At 45.0% G+C, this 16,791-nt stretch overlaps 1 protein-coding gene and 1 pseudogene across 2 annotated transcripts in view; both read right to left on the bottom strand.

Annotated features, from left to right (window-relative positions):
* Window positions 1-5,421: 5,421 nt before the first annotated feature.
* LOC784289 (ferritin light chain-like) lies at window positions 5,422-6,226 on the bottom strand (annotated as a pseudogene).
* A 4,210-nt stretch (window positions 6,227-10,436) lies between these two features.
* The window catches only part of ARFGEF2 (ADP ribosylation factor guanine nucleotide exchange factor 2), an 83,647-nt gene continuing 77,292 nt past the window's right edge, over window positions 10,437-16,791 (bottom strand). For both annotated transcript variants that reach the window (XM_010811513.4, NM_001205652.3), the window contains 2 exons: window positions 14,681-14,798; window positions 10,437-14,142 (listed from right to left, as the gene is read on the bottom strand). In XM_010811513.4, the coding sequence (XP_010809815.1) occupies window positions 13,966-14,142; window positions 14,681-14,798 (295 nt within the window). In that variant the 3' untranslated portion in view covers window positions 10,437-13,965. The remainder of the gene's footprint in view (window positions 14,143-14,680; window positions 14,799-16,791) is intronic.

Genomic DNA, 16,791 nt, shown 5'->3' with positions numbered 1-16,791 from the left:
CGACTTTTGCGACCCCATGGACTGCAGTCCTCCAGGCTCCTCTGTCCATGGGATTTTCCTGACAAGAATACTGGAGTGCATTGCCATTTCTTTCTCCAGGGGAGCTTCCTGGCCCAGGGATGGAACCCACATATCCTGTACTGCAGGTGGATTCTTTACCACTGAGGCACAAGGGAAGCCCAGGTAGAACATTCTGTTCAGTTCAGTTACTCAGTTGTGTCCGACTTTTTTTGACCCCATGGACTGCAGCACGCCAGGCCTCCCTGTCCATCACCAACTCCCGGACTTTACTCAAACTCATGTCCATTGATTCGGTGATGCCATCCAACCATCTCGTCCTCTGTTGTCCCCTTCTCCTCTTGCCTTCAATCTTTCCCAGCATCAGAATCTTTTCCAATGAGTCAGTTCTTCACATCAGGTGGCCAAAATATTGGAGTTTCAGTTTCAGCATCAGTCCTTCCAATGAATATTTAGGACTGATTTCCTTTAGGATGGACTGGTTGGATGTCCTTGCAGTCCAAGGGACTCTCAAGAGTTTTCTCCAACACCACAGTTCAAAAGCATCAATTCTTTGGCACTCAGCTTTCTTTACAGTCCAACTCTCACATCCATACATGGCTCCTGGAAAAACCATAGCTTTGACTAGATGGACCTTTGTTGGTAATGTCTCTGCTTTTTAATATGCTGTCTAGGTTGGTCATAACTTTTCTTCCAAGGAGCAAGCGCCTTTTAATTTCATGGCTGCAGTTACCATCTGCAGTGATTTTGGAGCTCAAAAAACTAAAGTCTGTCACTATTTCCCCATCTATTTGCCATGAAGTGATGGACCAGATGCCATGATCTTAGTTTTCTGAATGTTGAGCTTTAAGCCAACTTTTTCACTCTCCTCTTTTCACTTTCATCAAGAGGCTCTTTAGTTCTTTGCTTTCTGCCATAAGAGTGGTGTCATCTGCATATCTGAGGTTATTGATACTTCTCCTGGCAATCTTGATTCCAGGTTGTGCTTCCTCCAGCCCAGCGTTTCTCATGATGTACTCTGCATATAAGTTAAATAGGTAGGGTGACAACATACAGCCTTGACGTACTCCTTTTCCTATTTGGAACCAGTCTGTTGTTCCATGCCCAGTTCTGACTGTTGCTTCCTGATCTGCACACAGATTTCTCAAGAGGCAGGTCAGGTGGTCTGATATTCCCATCTCTTTAAGAATTTTCCAGAGTTTGTTGTGGTCCACACAATCAAAGGCTTTGGCATAGTCAATAAAGCAGAAATAGATGTTTCTCTGGAACTCTCTTGCTTTTTCGATGATCCAACGGATATTGGCAATTTGATCTCTGGTTCCTCTGCCTTGTCTAAATCCAGCTTGAACATCTGGAAGTTCACGGTTCATGTACTGTTGAAGCCTGGCTTGGAGAATTTTGAGCATTACTTTACTAGCGCGTGAGATGAGTGTAATTGTGCAGTAGTTTGAGCATTCTTTGGCATTGCCTTTCTTTGGAATGAAAACTGACCTTTTCCAGTCCTGTGGCCACAGTAGGACATTAGCTGTAGGTACTTTATTGAATATTTAAGTTCTTTATTTCTTATTTTTAAATATTCTTTATCAATGTTCTCTGAATGGTATACGAGTCTCCCATCGTGATTCTGACTTTGTCAGTGTTAAATGGTACGTCAGTCAGCTTCTGATTTATATTTTGAAGCTATTAGGTCAATACAGGGTTCCTGCTGTTTCTTCTTGATGATGTCTACCATCTTATAATGTGAAATATTCCTCTTTGGCCCTTTCAGAGCTTTCCTCTTCCAATTCAGTCTTGTCTGATATCAACACTGTTGGACCTGCTTTCTTTCTGCAAGAGTTTCCTGGGTCTTCTCCTCCCCGTTTTATTGAAGTATAATGGACATCCTTTTCAGCCTCTCTTTGTTGCCAGAATTCTTTCATCCTTTTGTATATCATAGTAGTTAAGAGCGTGAACTTGAGCCAGACTACCCAGGTTCAGACCCCAATGCCATCTGTGTAACACTGGGTAAGTTACTTATAACTTGGTTGCCTAATCTCTAAAACAGGGGTAATAATATGATTCTTCCTCTTACGGTGGTTGTAAAGATAAAGAATGATATGTATGAAGAAATGATAAGTATGAAAAAATGATATGTATGAGGCCCATGAAAAAGCAACTGGGAAACAGTACCCAACAGTGTTAGCTGTTATGACCATTTCTTATGACCAGTTGAAGTGTATTTTTTTTTCAAATATCATACCACATCCCTTGGTGTGCTGCAGTCCATGGCGTCGTGAAGAGTCCAACACGACTTGACGACTGAACAACAGCAGCAACCACATCCCTTATATGTGGAATATAAGAAGAAATGATACACATGAGCTTACTTACAAAATAGAGATTCACAGACTTAGAAGATGAATTTATGGTTGCTGGAGGTAGGGAAGGGATATTAATAGTTAGGGAGTTTGCGAAGGTCATGTACCCACTGCTATATTCAAAATGGATACCATCAACAAGGACCTATTGTATAGCACAGGGAACTCGACTGGATGGTATGTGGCAGCTTGGATGGGTGGGGGTTTGGGGAGAATGGATACATACACATGTACAGCTGAGTCCCTTCACTGTTCACCTGAAACCGTCACAACATTGTTAATCGGCTACACTCCAATCAAAATAAAAAGTTTAAAGTTTGAAAAAAAAAAGATGTTTTTTGATGTGGACCATTTTAAAAGTATTTATTGAATTTATTACAATATCGCTTCTGTTTTATGTTTTTTTTTGACTGAGAGGCATGTGGGATCTTATCTCTGACCAGGGATTGAACCTGCATCCCCTGCTTTGGAAGGTGAAGTCTTAACCACTGGGTGCCAGGGAAGTCCCGGGAGAGTATTCGTGACGCCCTCCCATTGTCCCCGCCCTCGGCTTTTCTCAGGTGGTGCTGCTTTAGACCTGGGCAAGCCTTTGGACCCTTCCCTTGGCCCCTGTATTTTAGAGGCTCCACACTGGCCTTCCTCCAACCACTCCCTGTTCACGGACCAAGTGCGGGAGCTTCTGTGCTCCCCCAGAACCTGTGCCATTCCCTTTCAGGTCATGTTCCAGTCGCCCAACACCCTGGAAGTCCCCAGCCTTAGGCCCTGAGTCCTTTTCCAAGATCTGTAGAAATCTCTTGCCTGGGTCAGTTCTGAGAGCAAATGTACAGCCAATGGGAGTGCCCCAAAGCTGGAAGTGTGACAGAGGCAAACGAGTTCGCAGTGGGTTTGGACGCAGCTGAGTATCTATACACAAGTTCAAAGCCCTGCGGTGCTGCCTGTGGCCTGAGGAGGAGACAGGGTGCAGGACAAAGGCCAGTTCTCCCTGCCCTGCTCTGTTCTGGCATGGAACGCTGGGGAGCCTGAAAATGCAACTTTTGAACCGAGACTTGCAGGTATTATAAAAGTATTTATGGAGGAAGTAGGTTCAGTTCAGTTCATTTGCTCAGTCGTGCCCAACTCTTTGCAACCCCACGGACTGCAGCATGCCAGGCTTCCCTGCCCATCACCAACTCCCAGAGCCTATTCAAACTCATGTCCATCAAGTCGGTGATGCCATCCAACCATCTCATCCTCTCTTGTCCCCTTCTCCTCCTGCCTTCAATCTTTCCCAGCATCAACAAAGGAGGTTAGGATGAGTTTTATTTGAAAGCTCATACCTTGATATTTGACTTTGAAATATTTAGACTCACTGCATGTGTGTAGTCAAAGCTATGGTTTTTCCAGTAGTCATGTATAGATGTGAGAGTTGGACCATAAAGAAGGCTGGGTGAGTGAAGTCACTCAGTCGTGTCTGACTCTTTGCGACCCCAGCCCACCAGGTTTCTACGTCCATAGGATTCTCCAGGCAAGAATACTGGAGTGGGTTGCCATTTCCTTCTCCAGGGGATCTTCCCGACCCAGGGATCGAACCCACGTCTCCCGCATTGCAGGCAGATGCTTTAACCTCCAAGCCACCAGGGAAGCATATAAAGAAGGCTGAGCGCCCAAGAATTGATGCTTTTGAACTGTAGTGCTGGAGAAGACTCTGAGAATCCCTTGGACAGCAAGAAAATAAAATCAGTCAATGCTAAAGGAAATCAACCCTGAATATTCATTGGAAGGACTGATCCTGAAGCTGAAGGTCCAATACTTTGGCCACCTGATGCGAAGAGCTGACTCATTGGTAAAGTAAAGGACCCTGATGCTGGGAAAAATTGAGGGCAATAGGGGACGACAGAGGATGAGATGGTTGGATGGCATCACCGACTCGATAGACTTGAGTTTGAGTGAACTCCAGGAGACACTGAAAGACAGGGAAGCCTGGCGTGCTGCAGTCCATGCGGTTGCAGAGTAGGACATGACAGGGCCCGTGGTGGTTGTATTTCTGGCCCAGAGCCACCAGATGTCAGTAGTGGGCTATGTGCGCCCTCCCGAGCCACTGCCCCAGGGAGCTATATTCATTCAGTTGCTCTCCAGCCCCCGGTTGGGAAGATGCCCTGGAGAAGGGAAAGGCGACCCACTCCAGTACTCTGGCCTGGAGAATTCCATGGATTGTATAGTCCATGGGGTCGCAAAGAGTTGGACACCACTGAGCAACTTTCACTTCACTTTCCAACGCATTAAATAGCCCTTCCCTTGTGTGAGATCCCTGTTCAGGGAAGGCCTGAAGGGAACACCAAGACTGCAGGTGGAGGGAAATCTCTGCTATGCAGTATGGCCAAAAAAAAAAGGGGTGGGTGGGTGGGATGAATGGAGGTGAGGGATGCAGACAGGGACTAGGTAGGCAAACAGGAGGTGAGGTTTGTTCTTTTTTTTCCAAGAAGTTAGCTTTTGAGTTGGAATCCAGGAGGAGGAACTAGCCATTAAGTTCAGAGAAAACACATCCAGGAAGAGAAATAGCAGGACCAAAGGCTCGGAGGCAGGAGCAAGTGTGGAACTCTAAAGAAGTCACAAATTTGTGCCTTTAAAGAAAAAAATTGAAGTGTAGAGGCTTCCTTGGTGGCTCACTGGTAAAGAATCTGCCTGCAATGTGAGAGACCTGGGTTCTATCCCTCGGTTGGGAAGATCCCCTCGAGAAGGGAAAGACTACCCATTCCAGTATTCTGGCCTGGAGAATTCCATGGGCTGTACAGTCCAAGGAGTTGCAAAGAGTCGGACACGACTGAGCGACTCTCACTTTCACTTTCATATTTGATTTACAGTGTTGTGTTAGCTTCAGGTGTACAGCAAAGTGATTTATGTATATATATATATTTTTTCAGATTCTCTTCCATTGTAAGTAATTACAAGATATTGAATATAGTTCCCTGTGCTATACAGTAGGTCCTTTTTTTGTTTGTTTTGTTTTGTTTTTGCTGCAAAAAGCTTTATTGTTTCCATTTGGTCCAAGGCTTGAGAGAGGGCTCCAGGGTGTTAAAAAGCTGCCTAGTGGCTGCAGAGAGGGGCTTCAGGCAGCCCTGATGTTAGGTGGGTTCTTCAATGGCCACTGGTCTCCAGAAGCTCCTAGTCGTGCTTGAGGGTGAGCCTTTCGAAGAGATACTCGCCCAACCCAGCCTGGGGGCCAGCCAGCCTGCGGAGGTTGGTCAGGTGGTCACCCATCTTCTTGATGAGTTTCACTTCCTCATCTAGGAAGTGGTTCTCCAGGAAGTCACAGATGTGGGGGTCTCCGCGGGCAGAAGCCAGGCCATGCAGATCCAACAGGGCTTGACTCAGGTTCTTCTCTACGAGAAGGGCGGCTTCCATAGCGTCCTGGGTTTTACCCCACTCATCTTGAGATGGCTTCTGTACGTCCAGGAAGAGGGCGCGGCCGCCATACTGGTTTTGCAGTTTCAAGAGTCACTCTGCGCCCTCGTGCTTCTCCTTGGCCAATTCGCGGAAAAAGTGACCCACACCCTCCAGGGCCACATCGTCGCGGTCGAAATAGAAGCCCAGACAGAGGGAAGTGTAGGAGGCCCGCAGTTGCATGTTAACCAGGTGGTTGACAGCCGCCTCCACCTCGGTAGAATAATTCCCACGAATCTGGGAGCTCATGATTGGTCGGTAATAATAAGGAGTTAAAAAATGGTGGCTGGTCCCGGTGATCGCGGACAGCTCAGTGGCTGACTCCGGAAGTTGCGACTGGAAAAAAGGTTGGATGGTGGTCGGAGGCTGGAGCAAGGGGCATCCCTGGGTCTGTTCCGTCCAAGCACTGTTGAAGCAAGAGACAGATCCGCGGGGCCAACGAGCACACTTCCTATACAGTAGGTCCTTGTTGTTTAATGTTTTATATACAGTAATGTGTATATGTTAATCCCAAACTCCTAAATTATCCCTTCTTCCCCTTTCCTTTCCCTTTGATAACTCTAAGTTTATTACTTCATTTAGGATGATAATCTCTAGGTTCATCCATGTTGCTGTAAATGGCATTATATCATTCTTTTTAATGGCTAATATTCCTGTGTGTGTGTGTGTATGTGTATACCACACCTTCTTTACCCAGCTTCCCCAGTGGCTCAGTAGTAAAAGAATCCACCTGCAGGAGACACTCAGGGGACCCAGGTTTAATCCCTGGGTTGGAAGGAATTGGAGAAGGAAATGGCAACCTGCTCCAGTATTCTTGCTTGGGAAATCTCCTGGACAGAGGAGCCTGCTAGGCTACAGTCCGTGGGGTTTCAAAGAGTCAGACCCGACTGAGCGACTAAACAACAAACAAACAACATACCACATCTTCTTTATCCATTCAACTGTTGACACTTAGGTTGCTTCCATGTCTTGGCTATTACAGATCATGCTGCTATGATCATTGGGGTGCATGTATCTTTTTGAATGAGAATTTTTGTCTTTTCTGGATATATGCCCAGGAGTGGGACTGCTGGATGGTGTGGTAATTCTGTCTTTAGTTTTTTAAAGGAACCTCCATACTGTTCTCCACACCCTCTCCAGCATTTATGAACTGGTGACTTTTAAAGGTGTGTATTAAAGTGGAAAAATGAAGGCACAAACCACGAGGGCTTACTGGCCCAGCCTTGGCATCTGCTCACTTCCTCTCATATTTTCTCAGCTAGTCGCTATTTCTTTCCTTGACTTCTGAATGTCTGTGCTAGTCAGGAAAGGGTCTGAAGGTACAACCCTGCAAAGGCAGTATAAGAGATCTGATAACAATGATTTCCAACTCAGGTGTTTGTAATACCCAAGCAGTTCAACTTACAAACAGGATCCTGAGAGACCAGGACTGTGTTCTGTTGCATGCCCTGCTGGGCTTCCCACCTCACCCCAGAACGGGCACAGTGGGTAGTGTGTGTGCTCTGAAGACAGAGTCTGGGCCAGAGTCCCAGCTCCGCCGCGTTCCTGCTGTGCGATCCAGCCTCACTGAGCCTCCGTGTCCTCATCTAATGCTGCTACCCCCTAAGGGCAGAAAGTTCACACAACAAATCCTTCTGAAAAAAAGTTCTTCCTTCCAGCTTCCATGATCTGACCACTGGCCTCTCCTACACAGCTTTTTTTTTTCTCAGAAACCCATGAACTCTGGAGAAGGAAATCAATATGCCATTATTTAAGCCCAAATTTACTCAAGCTAAGAAGTTTATTAGAACACCTGAGTATTTCCTGGACATAACTCAACAAATTCTTTAAGCAAATGTGAATTAGGTTAAAGGACAGGAAGCTATAGAAGCGTCATGTGAAGATTAGGAGTCTCTGCTGCTGTTGCTGCTAAGTCACTTCAGTCGTGTCCGACTCTGTGCAACCCCATAGACAGCAGCCCACCAGGCTTCCCCATCCCTGGGATTCTCCAGGCAAGAACACTGGGAAAGATGAAAATTGACTATGACATAAAATTATCCTCAAAAGCTCAATCTTCAGTTGAATACCAGATAAGGTTGGCTTGTGTCTGGAAAGAGGCATTAAAAAAAAGTACTAAAATCATTTTTTCCAGAATCCTTACAGAGTGCTCATCCCTTCTCCTCTCGCTGTTGGTATGCAACTGCATTTACTAAGCTGGACGTTCCTAAGATGTGACACAAATCACTAACCCAAGGACAATTTAGATTTCTTTTCATTTTCTTGGGCTCCAAAATTACTGCAGATGGTGATTACAGCCACGAAATTAAAAGATGCCTGCTCCTTGGAAGAAAAGCTATGACCAACCTAGACAATGTATTAAAAAGCAGAGACATCACTTTGCCAGCAAAGGTCCGCATAGTCAAAGCTATGGTTTTTCCAGTAGTCATGTACCGATATGAGTTGCCCCATAAAGAAGGCTGAGCACCAAAGAATTGATGCTTTCGAACTGTGGTCCTGGAGAAGACTCTTCAGAATCCCTCGGACAGCAAGGAGATCAAATCAGTCAGTCCTAAAGGAAATCAACCCTGAATACTCATTGGAAGGACTGATGCTGAAGCTGAAGCTCCAATACTTCAGCCACCTGATGTGAAGAGCTGTCTAATTGGAAAAGACCCTGATGCTGGGGAAGACTGAAGGCAGAAGGGGATGACAGAGGATGAGATGGTTGGATGGCATCACCAACTCAATGGACATGAGTTTGAGCAAGCTCTGGCAGATAGGAAGGACAGGAAGTCTGGTGTATTGCAGTCCATGGGGTCACAAGGAGTCAGACACGACTTAGTGACTGAACAGCAACAAAACCTAGACAACGGGCATGTTACACAGGTTTGCAAAAATTCCAGGGAAGGCAACCACTCTGGTCCTCTGAAAAAGGAAATGTACTTTTGCCTAAAATGTGCACCAGTCTGTTAGGTTACAAAATGCAGTATAATGCTAAAATTACCTTTTCAAAATGCTTAAATCAGTAACCTGAATAAGCCAGTGACCTAAGCATACCCTCCACTTGGGTGAGCAAAAGAGACTTTAACGGGACGGCCAAAATAAGCTAAAAGTATCTGCCACAGGGGGACTTTCGGGTCCTACAGTACATGGTGAAGGAGCCCTGTTACTCAGAGGAAGTCACTTTAGTTCAGGGTGTTGAAACCTTGGCACTACTGACACTACAGCCCCCACTCCTGCCCCCAACTTGCGGGTCAGAGTGGGGGGCTGTTTAGCAGCATCTCTGGTCTCTACTCACTAGATGCCAGGGAGCACAGCCACCCCCACCCAAAAATGTGACAACCAAACATGTCTGCAGACATTGCCAAGTGTTGGGGCAGAACTGAAAGCCAGTGGTTGGCAGCAGGTTGAAAACCAGTGCTCTAGATAAAACTCAGGCAGTACCTGCTCTGAACAGATAAAAGACTCTTTAGAAACCTTTTCAAAAAGAAAAGAAAGTGAAAGTGAAGTCGCTCAGTCATGTCTGACTCTTTGCGACCCCATGGATTGTAGCCTACGAGGTTCCGCCGTCCATGGAATTTTCCAGGCAAGAGTACTGGAGTGGGTTGCCATTTCCTTCTTCAGGGGATCTTCCCAGCCCAGGGATCGAACTTGGGTCTCCCTTATTGCAAGCAGACGCTTTGACCATCTGAGCCACCAGGGAAGCTCTTCCAAAAGAAAGGGCCGTTCTTTTGTTCTTCCCTGGAAGCACCTGAAATGTGGTACCAGAGAAAGATGTTTTATACCAATGAATTACTAAAGACGACCATGTGTTAGTCAATTTCAGCAGTGGAATATTTTAATTACAGTCATAATTTACAACGTGAGGTATTTCAGAATGGATTCTGCAGGGGAATTCCTTGGCGATCCAGGGGTCAAGACTCTGTGCTTTCACTGCCAGGGGCTGGGGGCGGGGGTGGGGGTGGGGGTTTGCCGTGAGGCGAAACCAGAAAAGAAAAACGGACTCTGCATCTGGAAGCAGGAAAGGCGAGCTTCCTAGGCTGGCTCCCTGTGTGAACCTTAGGATGGCCTCCCACTCATGCCCAGTTGGCTTCCCTGAGAGTCCTCCTCTGCAGTCTTGCCCTCAATGCCAGCAAGAGGAGATTTCTGTCTCTTGGAAACCAAGCCACTGGTCAAACCAATTAATGAGATGAAATAATCTTCTCATGACCTTATAACTGGGTATTTTCTTTCATGAGGAGGGGGATGGATGAAACGGGAATTTTCCTTAAAAAAATTAAAACCCACAATTAATATTCTCCCATTAATAATTGTATTAGTTAAATACAAAGGCCACATTTTACCACCAACTGATAAAGTACAAGCATGTATCTGCCACAAGAACAAACCTAAAACCTGATGTGCTGAGCTTAGTTGTTTAGTCATGTCTGACTCTTTGCGACCCACCAGGCTCCTCTGTCCATGGGGATTCTCCAGGCAGGAATACTGGAGTGGGGTTGCCATGCCCTCCTCCAGGAGGATCTTCCCAACTTAGGGATTGAACCCAGGTCTCCCGCATTGCAGGCAGATTCTTTACCCGTTGAGCTACCAGGGAAGCCCCATACATGATAAGTTTGATATGCATAATGGCTTGATATACATTAATCACTACATTAAAAGCAATTTAACTTTTTAAAACTTTATTGATTTACCACTTGATTAAAGCATGGGATATTTATTTTAACAGTATTATACATAATATTTTTACATAGAAAACTTTACATAGCATTTCATATTATATAATTCTGCTTATTCTTTCAAAAATGTATACATCCATTGGGCAAGGAATGCTTTTCATTAAATTACCAATATTAAATGCACTTAATCATCGTGTATAGATTAAACAAAAGTAGCTATTAACTAATTTTTAGGCATTTTTAAGGAGGTAAAACATACATTTGCACATAAAGAAATATTTGATGCAAATATGCAAGATAAAATTTTTTAAAAATCAGAATACTGAGAAAAACTACACTTTTGATGAGTGTCTTTTTTTGAGAGCACAGACTTTCACGTAGTCATTCTTTTAAATACTCAGCTTTGGTTTCTTTGTTTCCCAAATTACAAAGCTGCAGATCACAAACTCCAGGATTTCGCATGAGTTTGAGCTATGCCTACTTTTAACACAAATTTTAGAAAAGAATTCAGAAAATGCAGTTAAGGACCCAGTTTCTATTTAAACCAATATCCATTCGCATCATAACAACAAACGTCTGAATGCGATGGTCATACTTGCATTTATCAGCAGGTTCCTGTAATAACTACTCAGTGTATAGCCATAATCACAAAAGAATGATGAGAAATTTTAGTTTTTTTAGTTTTTTTTTTTTTTGCATTTTGTACAAAAGTCACCTCTCAGAGGAAATGTTGTTTCCAGATATTATTAAACAATTCCCATTATGTATGTTCTTTGGTTGTACGTGAGGAGTGACAGGAAAAAGGTGTATTTGACTAAAGATGCGTTATTAGAAATAAAATTTCCCATCCACCGTTTGTTGTTAAGATGCCAAAGCTGGTGATCTCCCTAAAGGATGATGAAGAAAAACAAAATTGCTCAAAGCTGCAGTATTGTAACAAACAAAAGCTTCTCTAGAGACCCAGCACAAATAATCAACACTTAAAGCAACTGAGAAAGAAATAAGGCCTTGGAAACGCACTGCTCTCCTCCGTGACATTGTGAACGGCTGCTGGCCCAGGGCTGCGGGGTCACCCCTTTCATGGATGTCTGCGGGGTGGCATGCACCACATTCGCCGTGAGCTGGGATAGATTTATTCACAAAAGAGAATTTAGGCTGAATGGCTTATTACTGGAGGTAAGGGATTTTCATCTGTATGTCACGGTCCACTGACAAGAAAAAAAATCACCCTAAATGGTTTGACATCCAGTTTTTAAAAGGTCCATGCTGGTACAATTCAAATGCCTCACTCAGAAAATCGAATCTTTTAAAAAAATGCAGCTGAAAAGAAATTCAAACCTGAATGTTTCGGCAAGGAACAAAACGCACTTACACATTTCCTATGCTGTGAGCGGAGGGAGAAATGAAAGAGGAGGCAGGAATACATGGGCAGAGTCCTGCCGTCCCATTCAGTGAAGAAAACGTCCCATGAGACCCTCAGAGGGGAAGCGAAGATCTCCACGCAGGGACGCGGCTGGACAGATAATGTATGAGTGGACCTGCGTGCGCCCCACTCACACCCTCAGTGCAGGCGGCGATGGGGACGGCCGACTGGCTGAGGCTGTGACGAGCCACAGAGCCAGCGAGGGAGTCAGCGCGTGGCTTCCACGCCGCAGGGTGAGGGTGTGACGGAGTCCAGGACTAGGACGTCGTTTGTGCCAGCGTTTTCCACTCACAGGAAAACACTCTCCCCCTGCCCCTTCCTGCTAAGTGTCAGAGCCCCTCTTCTCTCATGGACGTAGATAACGTAAAAATCTAAACATCTCTTCTTTTCTTTGGTAGAGAAATTAAAACACTTTTTTGGGGAAAAAAAAAAGTAGAGTACTGCTGGCCAAAACCAAACATTTCTCAAGGCTGGTAGAACACACACACAAAAAAATGTGAGGAATCGGTCTCTTAGTAAACAAAAGCACCAGAAATCTTTCTCTGTAAAGAAAAACTATCTGATTTTTTTTTTAGATTAGGTTCCCAACTGACTAACTTCTAAGGCACCAGAGTTGACCTCAACAGAACCCAGTTTATAGGACTACAGGGCGTAGGTAGCCATCTGCATGTTTTAATACCTCTGTAACGGTTCTAACGCTGAGGGCTGCTCTTGGCGAGCAGAAGGTGAGGGCAGAGATGAAGCCTGTGTTCTTTCTCACCGACTTGAATCAAGTCAGCTCCCAAACCAACTGCTTGCAGGCCTTGGGTCGTATGCATAGACTGCCCACTCCACAAGCTGCACCACAATTCAGTTCTATGGCAGCTAAGAGTATTGCACCATCATTAACATCATAAGGACCCCAGAATCTAACCCTTCCAGAGAACTCAGCTCCTCGGCTCTAATTAACGGAAGCACTGAACATCGGCCACCTCTTGCCAAGGTCACGGTCAGCCGCGCTGGCCTCACAATGGCAGGGGTCTGCTTGGGTTCAACCCGCGACACGTGGCTATGGAGGCTCACAGGAGCCCCCTCCTCATGCAGAGTGCCCAGCGCCCTCCCCCACCTCTCTCTCTTTCGAGGGCTCCAATGCTGGGGACTGTGCCAAGCAGAGATACTAACTGTTGGTATACTCACTATTCTGAGGTAAAAATAAAAGGTTTACTCAAATATAAATTAACTCTCTTAAATTACTACTTCATTTTTGTTACTACTTCATATATTAGACGGACAATGTATTCTGGAAATTTTAATACCCCCTCCACAAATACTTCAAGGAAGACTAGCCATCTTCATTCAATTGTTTCCTTTTTCCTATAGACTTTTCCTCCCCGAGTTACTAAAACAGGGAGAGCCAGAAGCACTACATTTGTTTTTTAAACCTTGCAAGCTCTTAATTCTAACTTAATTACTAAGCTCTGCTTTCAGTCAAATCCTCAGTAATTATCTTTTTTTTAAAAAATGCTTTAAAAATCACCCAGTCATGAACAAAACAGGGAGGAAAAAGAACAAAGAACTCTTTTTCCCCTGTACCTTTCCCCAAACTAACACAACTACAGTTGACTCACAAGTGACAAAAACACCCAAACTCCTCCAGCACATTCAAACAACAAAACCCAGCGTGTTTTAAGTGGCACGGAGCCGTCACAAGAAATTTTATTAATATACTCTCTAGTAATCACGAACCTATACAGCTATGTTCAGTATTTTCAAGGAGGGTACTTCCTCTGACGGGAGTGAAGAGCCAGTTGTGGGACTCTGCATGACAGTGACGGCGAGTGCAATGACAGGTGACACGCAGTCCGATGGGTAATGAGGAAAGACTGGCGGAGACGAGACAGACTCCCCACCTACTGTGTCAACTGGGTACGCAGCAGTTTAAAGGAACACCGCAATGCCCGAGTCCCGGGACTCTGATGGAACCATCTTTACCCAGGCCTCTCTAGCTTCGGGATGTCAACTTTCTGCGGTCTGACCCTTCTCGAGATGTGCCAGGCAGGGGCAGCGTGAGGACAGTTCCGCAGAGATACAGTGGTGCCCGCAGGGGCCAGGGCTACCAGATTGGCGACAGGCTCCCCGGGACTTGTGATGGCTCTTCTGGAATCCATATCTTATACACAACGCCTATCCTCAAGAAGAACTTCCGCAGAACGGCTCGGAGCTCAGGAATCAGGTCAAACTGCATAATTTCACACAGGTAGGGGTAGTACATGGAAGCATGTGCTTTAAACTTGAGGTGGGAGAGAAGGAGAGAGAGAAAATTAGACGTGGAACTCTTCTTCTGACCCTGGTTTTCTGCAAGTGTTCATCTCACCCTGGAACTTCTTGTAAATAACAGTAGCACTTTGCTCCTCACTGTTTGGACATAGGTGCAAAAAATTGCCAATTAAAACTTCTTCTAGTTATACCTAACGCCAAACACAAACGGGGAACAGCCTTGCTGCCAAAGTCAGTTTTCATTTCAGTAAATCAAGATTCCAGTTCTAATCCCGGCTTTCACAACCTCAACCCTCTCTTCCAGCAAAGCCACAGTGAACATCAGGTGGTGGTTTAACAGCAACCTGCCTTTCCCCACTGGGGTTCTTTGAGAGAAAAAGCCCAATAACCTCAGCCACCATTGTTCACAATGAGTCAGCTTCTCACCAATGCTCCGAGAATGGTGCTAGTTATGTAACCATCCCTGGGAGAATGGGGAAAGTACTTACTTCAAAGTCTCAGTACAAAGCCAACCCAAACCCAATTCTGGTGAAGACATTACTTGTTTATACCTTTTCGTCATTTATTTTGAGGGTTTTTGTTAGAAGTAACAATAGGAGGCTTGTCCAGGCTTCCCGATGGCTTTCAGAATTCACCGTGATGAAATAGGCCAGGGCCTCGGAGCACACACTAGAAGAACCAGCGGAGGGGGTGTATGTCAGACAGAAGAGGAAGGGCACACATTTCACTGGAGTGGAGAACTCTGTCATTTTTTTTTTAAGACTTTTTATTTTGTATTGGAGTATAAGTGATTAATAATACTGTGGTGTTAACAGTTTCAGGTGGACAGCAAAGGGACTCAGCCATACGTATACATGTATCCATTCTCCCCCAAAGTCCCCTCCCATCCAGGCTGTCGCATAACACTGAGCAGAGGTTCCTGTGCTCTACAGCAGGTCCTTGCTGGTTATCCATTTTAAACACAGCAGAGTGTCCATATCAATCCCCAACTCCCTAATGATCCCTCTCCCCCATCCTCCCCATCAGCAACCACAAAGAGAACTCTCTAATCTTGCAGTGAGTTTCTAACGCGCACCTGCTCTGGCTGTGCCATCTTGAGCAAATCCCTGAGCTTTAGTTTGCTCAGCTGTAAAATGGGAATAAACAACTGTACCAAACTCAAGGGGCCGCTGTGAGGATGAAACTGAACAAGGATATTCAACGTAAGGCCAGTGCAGGCTGGGCCGGTGGCGGGGGCTCAGTCAGGCAGGGTTTGCAACACACCCAGCACAAGAGCCTGTTACCCACAGTTAACCACGGCCCCCCACTCTCTTCTCACACAACACACAACAGCTAGTTTTTTAAACACGCTGGGTTAGAAACTTAACACTTATGTACGTCCTCCAGAGAAACTGCGTGAGACTGTAGGTAATTCTCTTTTGGACTTGATGTTAAGTTGAAAGGAGCTGCTGCTGTCCCCTTTATTTAATGAATTCATTTTTCAGTTTATGACTTGTCATATATTTTCTTTGTAAGATGACTGAAAAGGGCAAAAAAAAATCACTGAAGAGAAAGAAATTCCCACAACCCCATCACTCTAAGGAACGTGTGTGCGTGCTATGTCACTTCAGTCGCGTCCGACTCTCTGCAACCCCACTGACTGTAGCCCGCCAGGCTCCTCTGTCCTTGGGATTCTCCAGGCAAGAACACTGGAGTGGGTGGCCGTGCCCTCCTCCAAGGGATCTTCCCCAACCAGGGGTGGAACCCGTGTCTCCTGAATCGCAGGTGGATCCTTCACCACTGAGCCACCGGGGAAGCCCACTCTAAGGGACACATGGCATTATTCTGGCATATTTCCTTCCAGCTATTTTTGGTGACTTTTAAAAAGCAATGCTGAAATATTACAAGTATATATGGTTTTACTTCCTGCTTTTTTGTGGTGAAACTTGTGTTATGAGCATGTTTCCACATCAAGGAAAATTTTATTTTTTTAAATTATTTTTAGGCCACACTCATACAGGATCTTAGTTCCCTGACCAGGGAGAAAATCTATGCCCTTTGCATCAGAAGCTTGGGGTCTTATCTGCGCTGGACTGCCAGGGAAGTCCCAGAAAATCACTATTATTTTTTTCCAGAAGATTATTTTTTAAACACTTCACTTACAAAATTTCATTTATTTTTTGGCTGTGCCATGCGGCTTGCAAGATCTTGGTTCCCTGACCAAGGACTGAACCCAGGCCATGGCAGTGAAAGCCTGCAATCCTAACCACTAGGCAACCAGTGAATTCCCCCAAACTTCATTTTTAAAGGCTGCCTAATATTCTATCATAGGATATACCATAATTTATATCCTATGATATACTCTGATACGCAGCTGAGCTGTTTTAAATTTTTTCTCTTTATATCTGCAATGAACGTTCTGTGTGAGAATCGCAATTCCCTAACAGTGGAATTATTGAGTCAAAGAGAGATGGAATTCTTTAAGGCTCTTGAGATACATGTATACATATGTATACACAGATATATGTAAAATGCCCCGTGATTTCCAGGAAGACCCAGTGGTGCAGGAAGAGCACGTGTCTTGTCATATGGTTGTCAGCACTCCACGTTAATGTTTTCAAATCTTAAAGGAGTGCAAAGAGGCGTAGACACGGCATCTTGCTCACAGTTGCCCAAGAAGCTG

Source organism: Bos taurus, chromosome 13 (assembly GCF_002263795.3).
Source record: "Bos taurus isolate L1 Dominette 01449 registration number 42190680 breed Hereford chromosome 13, ARS-UCD2.0, whole genome shotgun sequence".
Lineage (NCBI taxonomy): Eukaryota > Metazoa > Chordata > Mammalia > Artiodactyla > Bovidae > Bos > Bos taurus.
The sequence above is the reverse complement of the archived record's forward strand: the minus strand, read 5'-3'. Positions and strand labels throughout refer to the sequence as shown.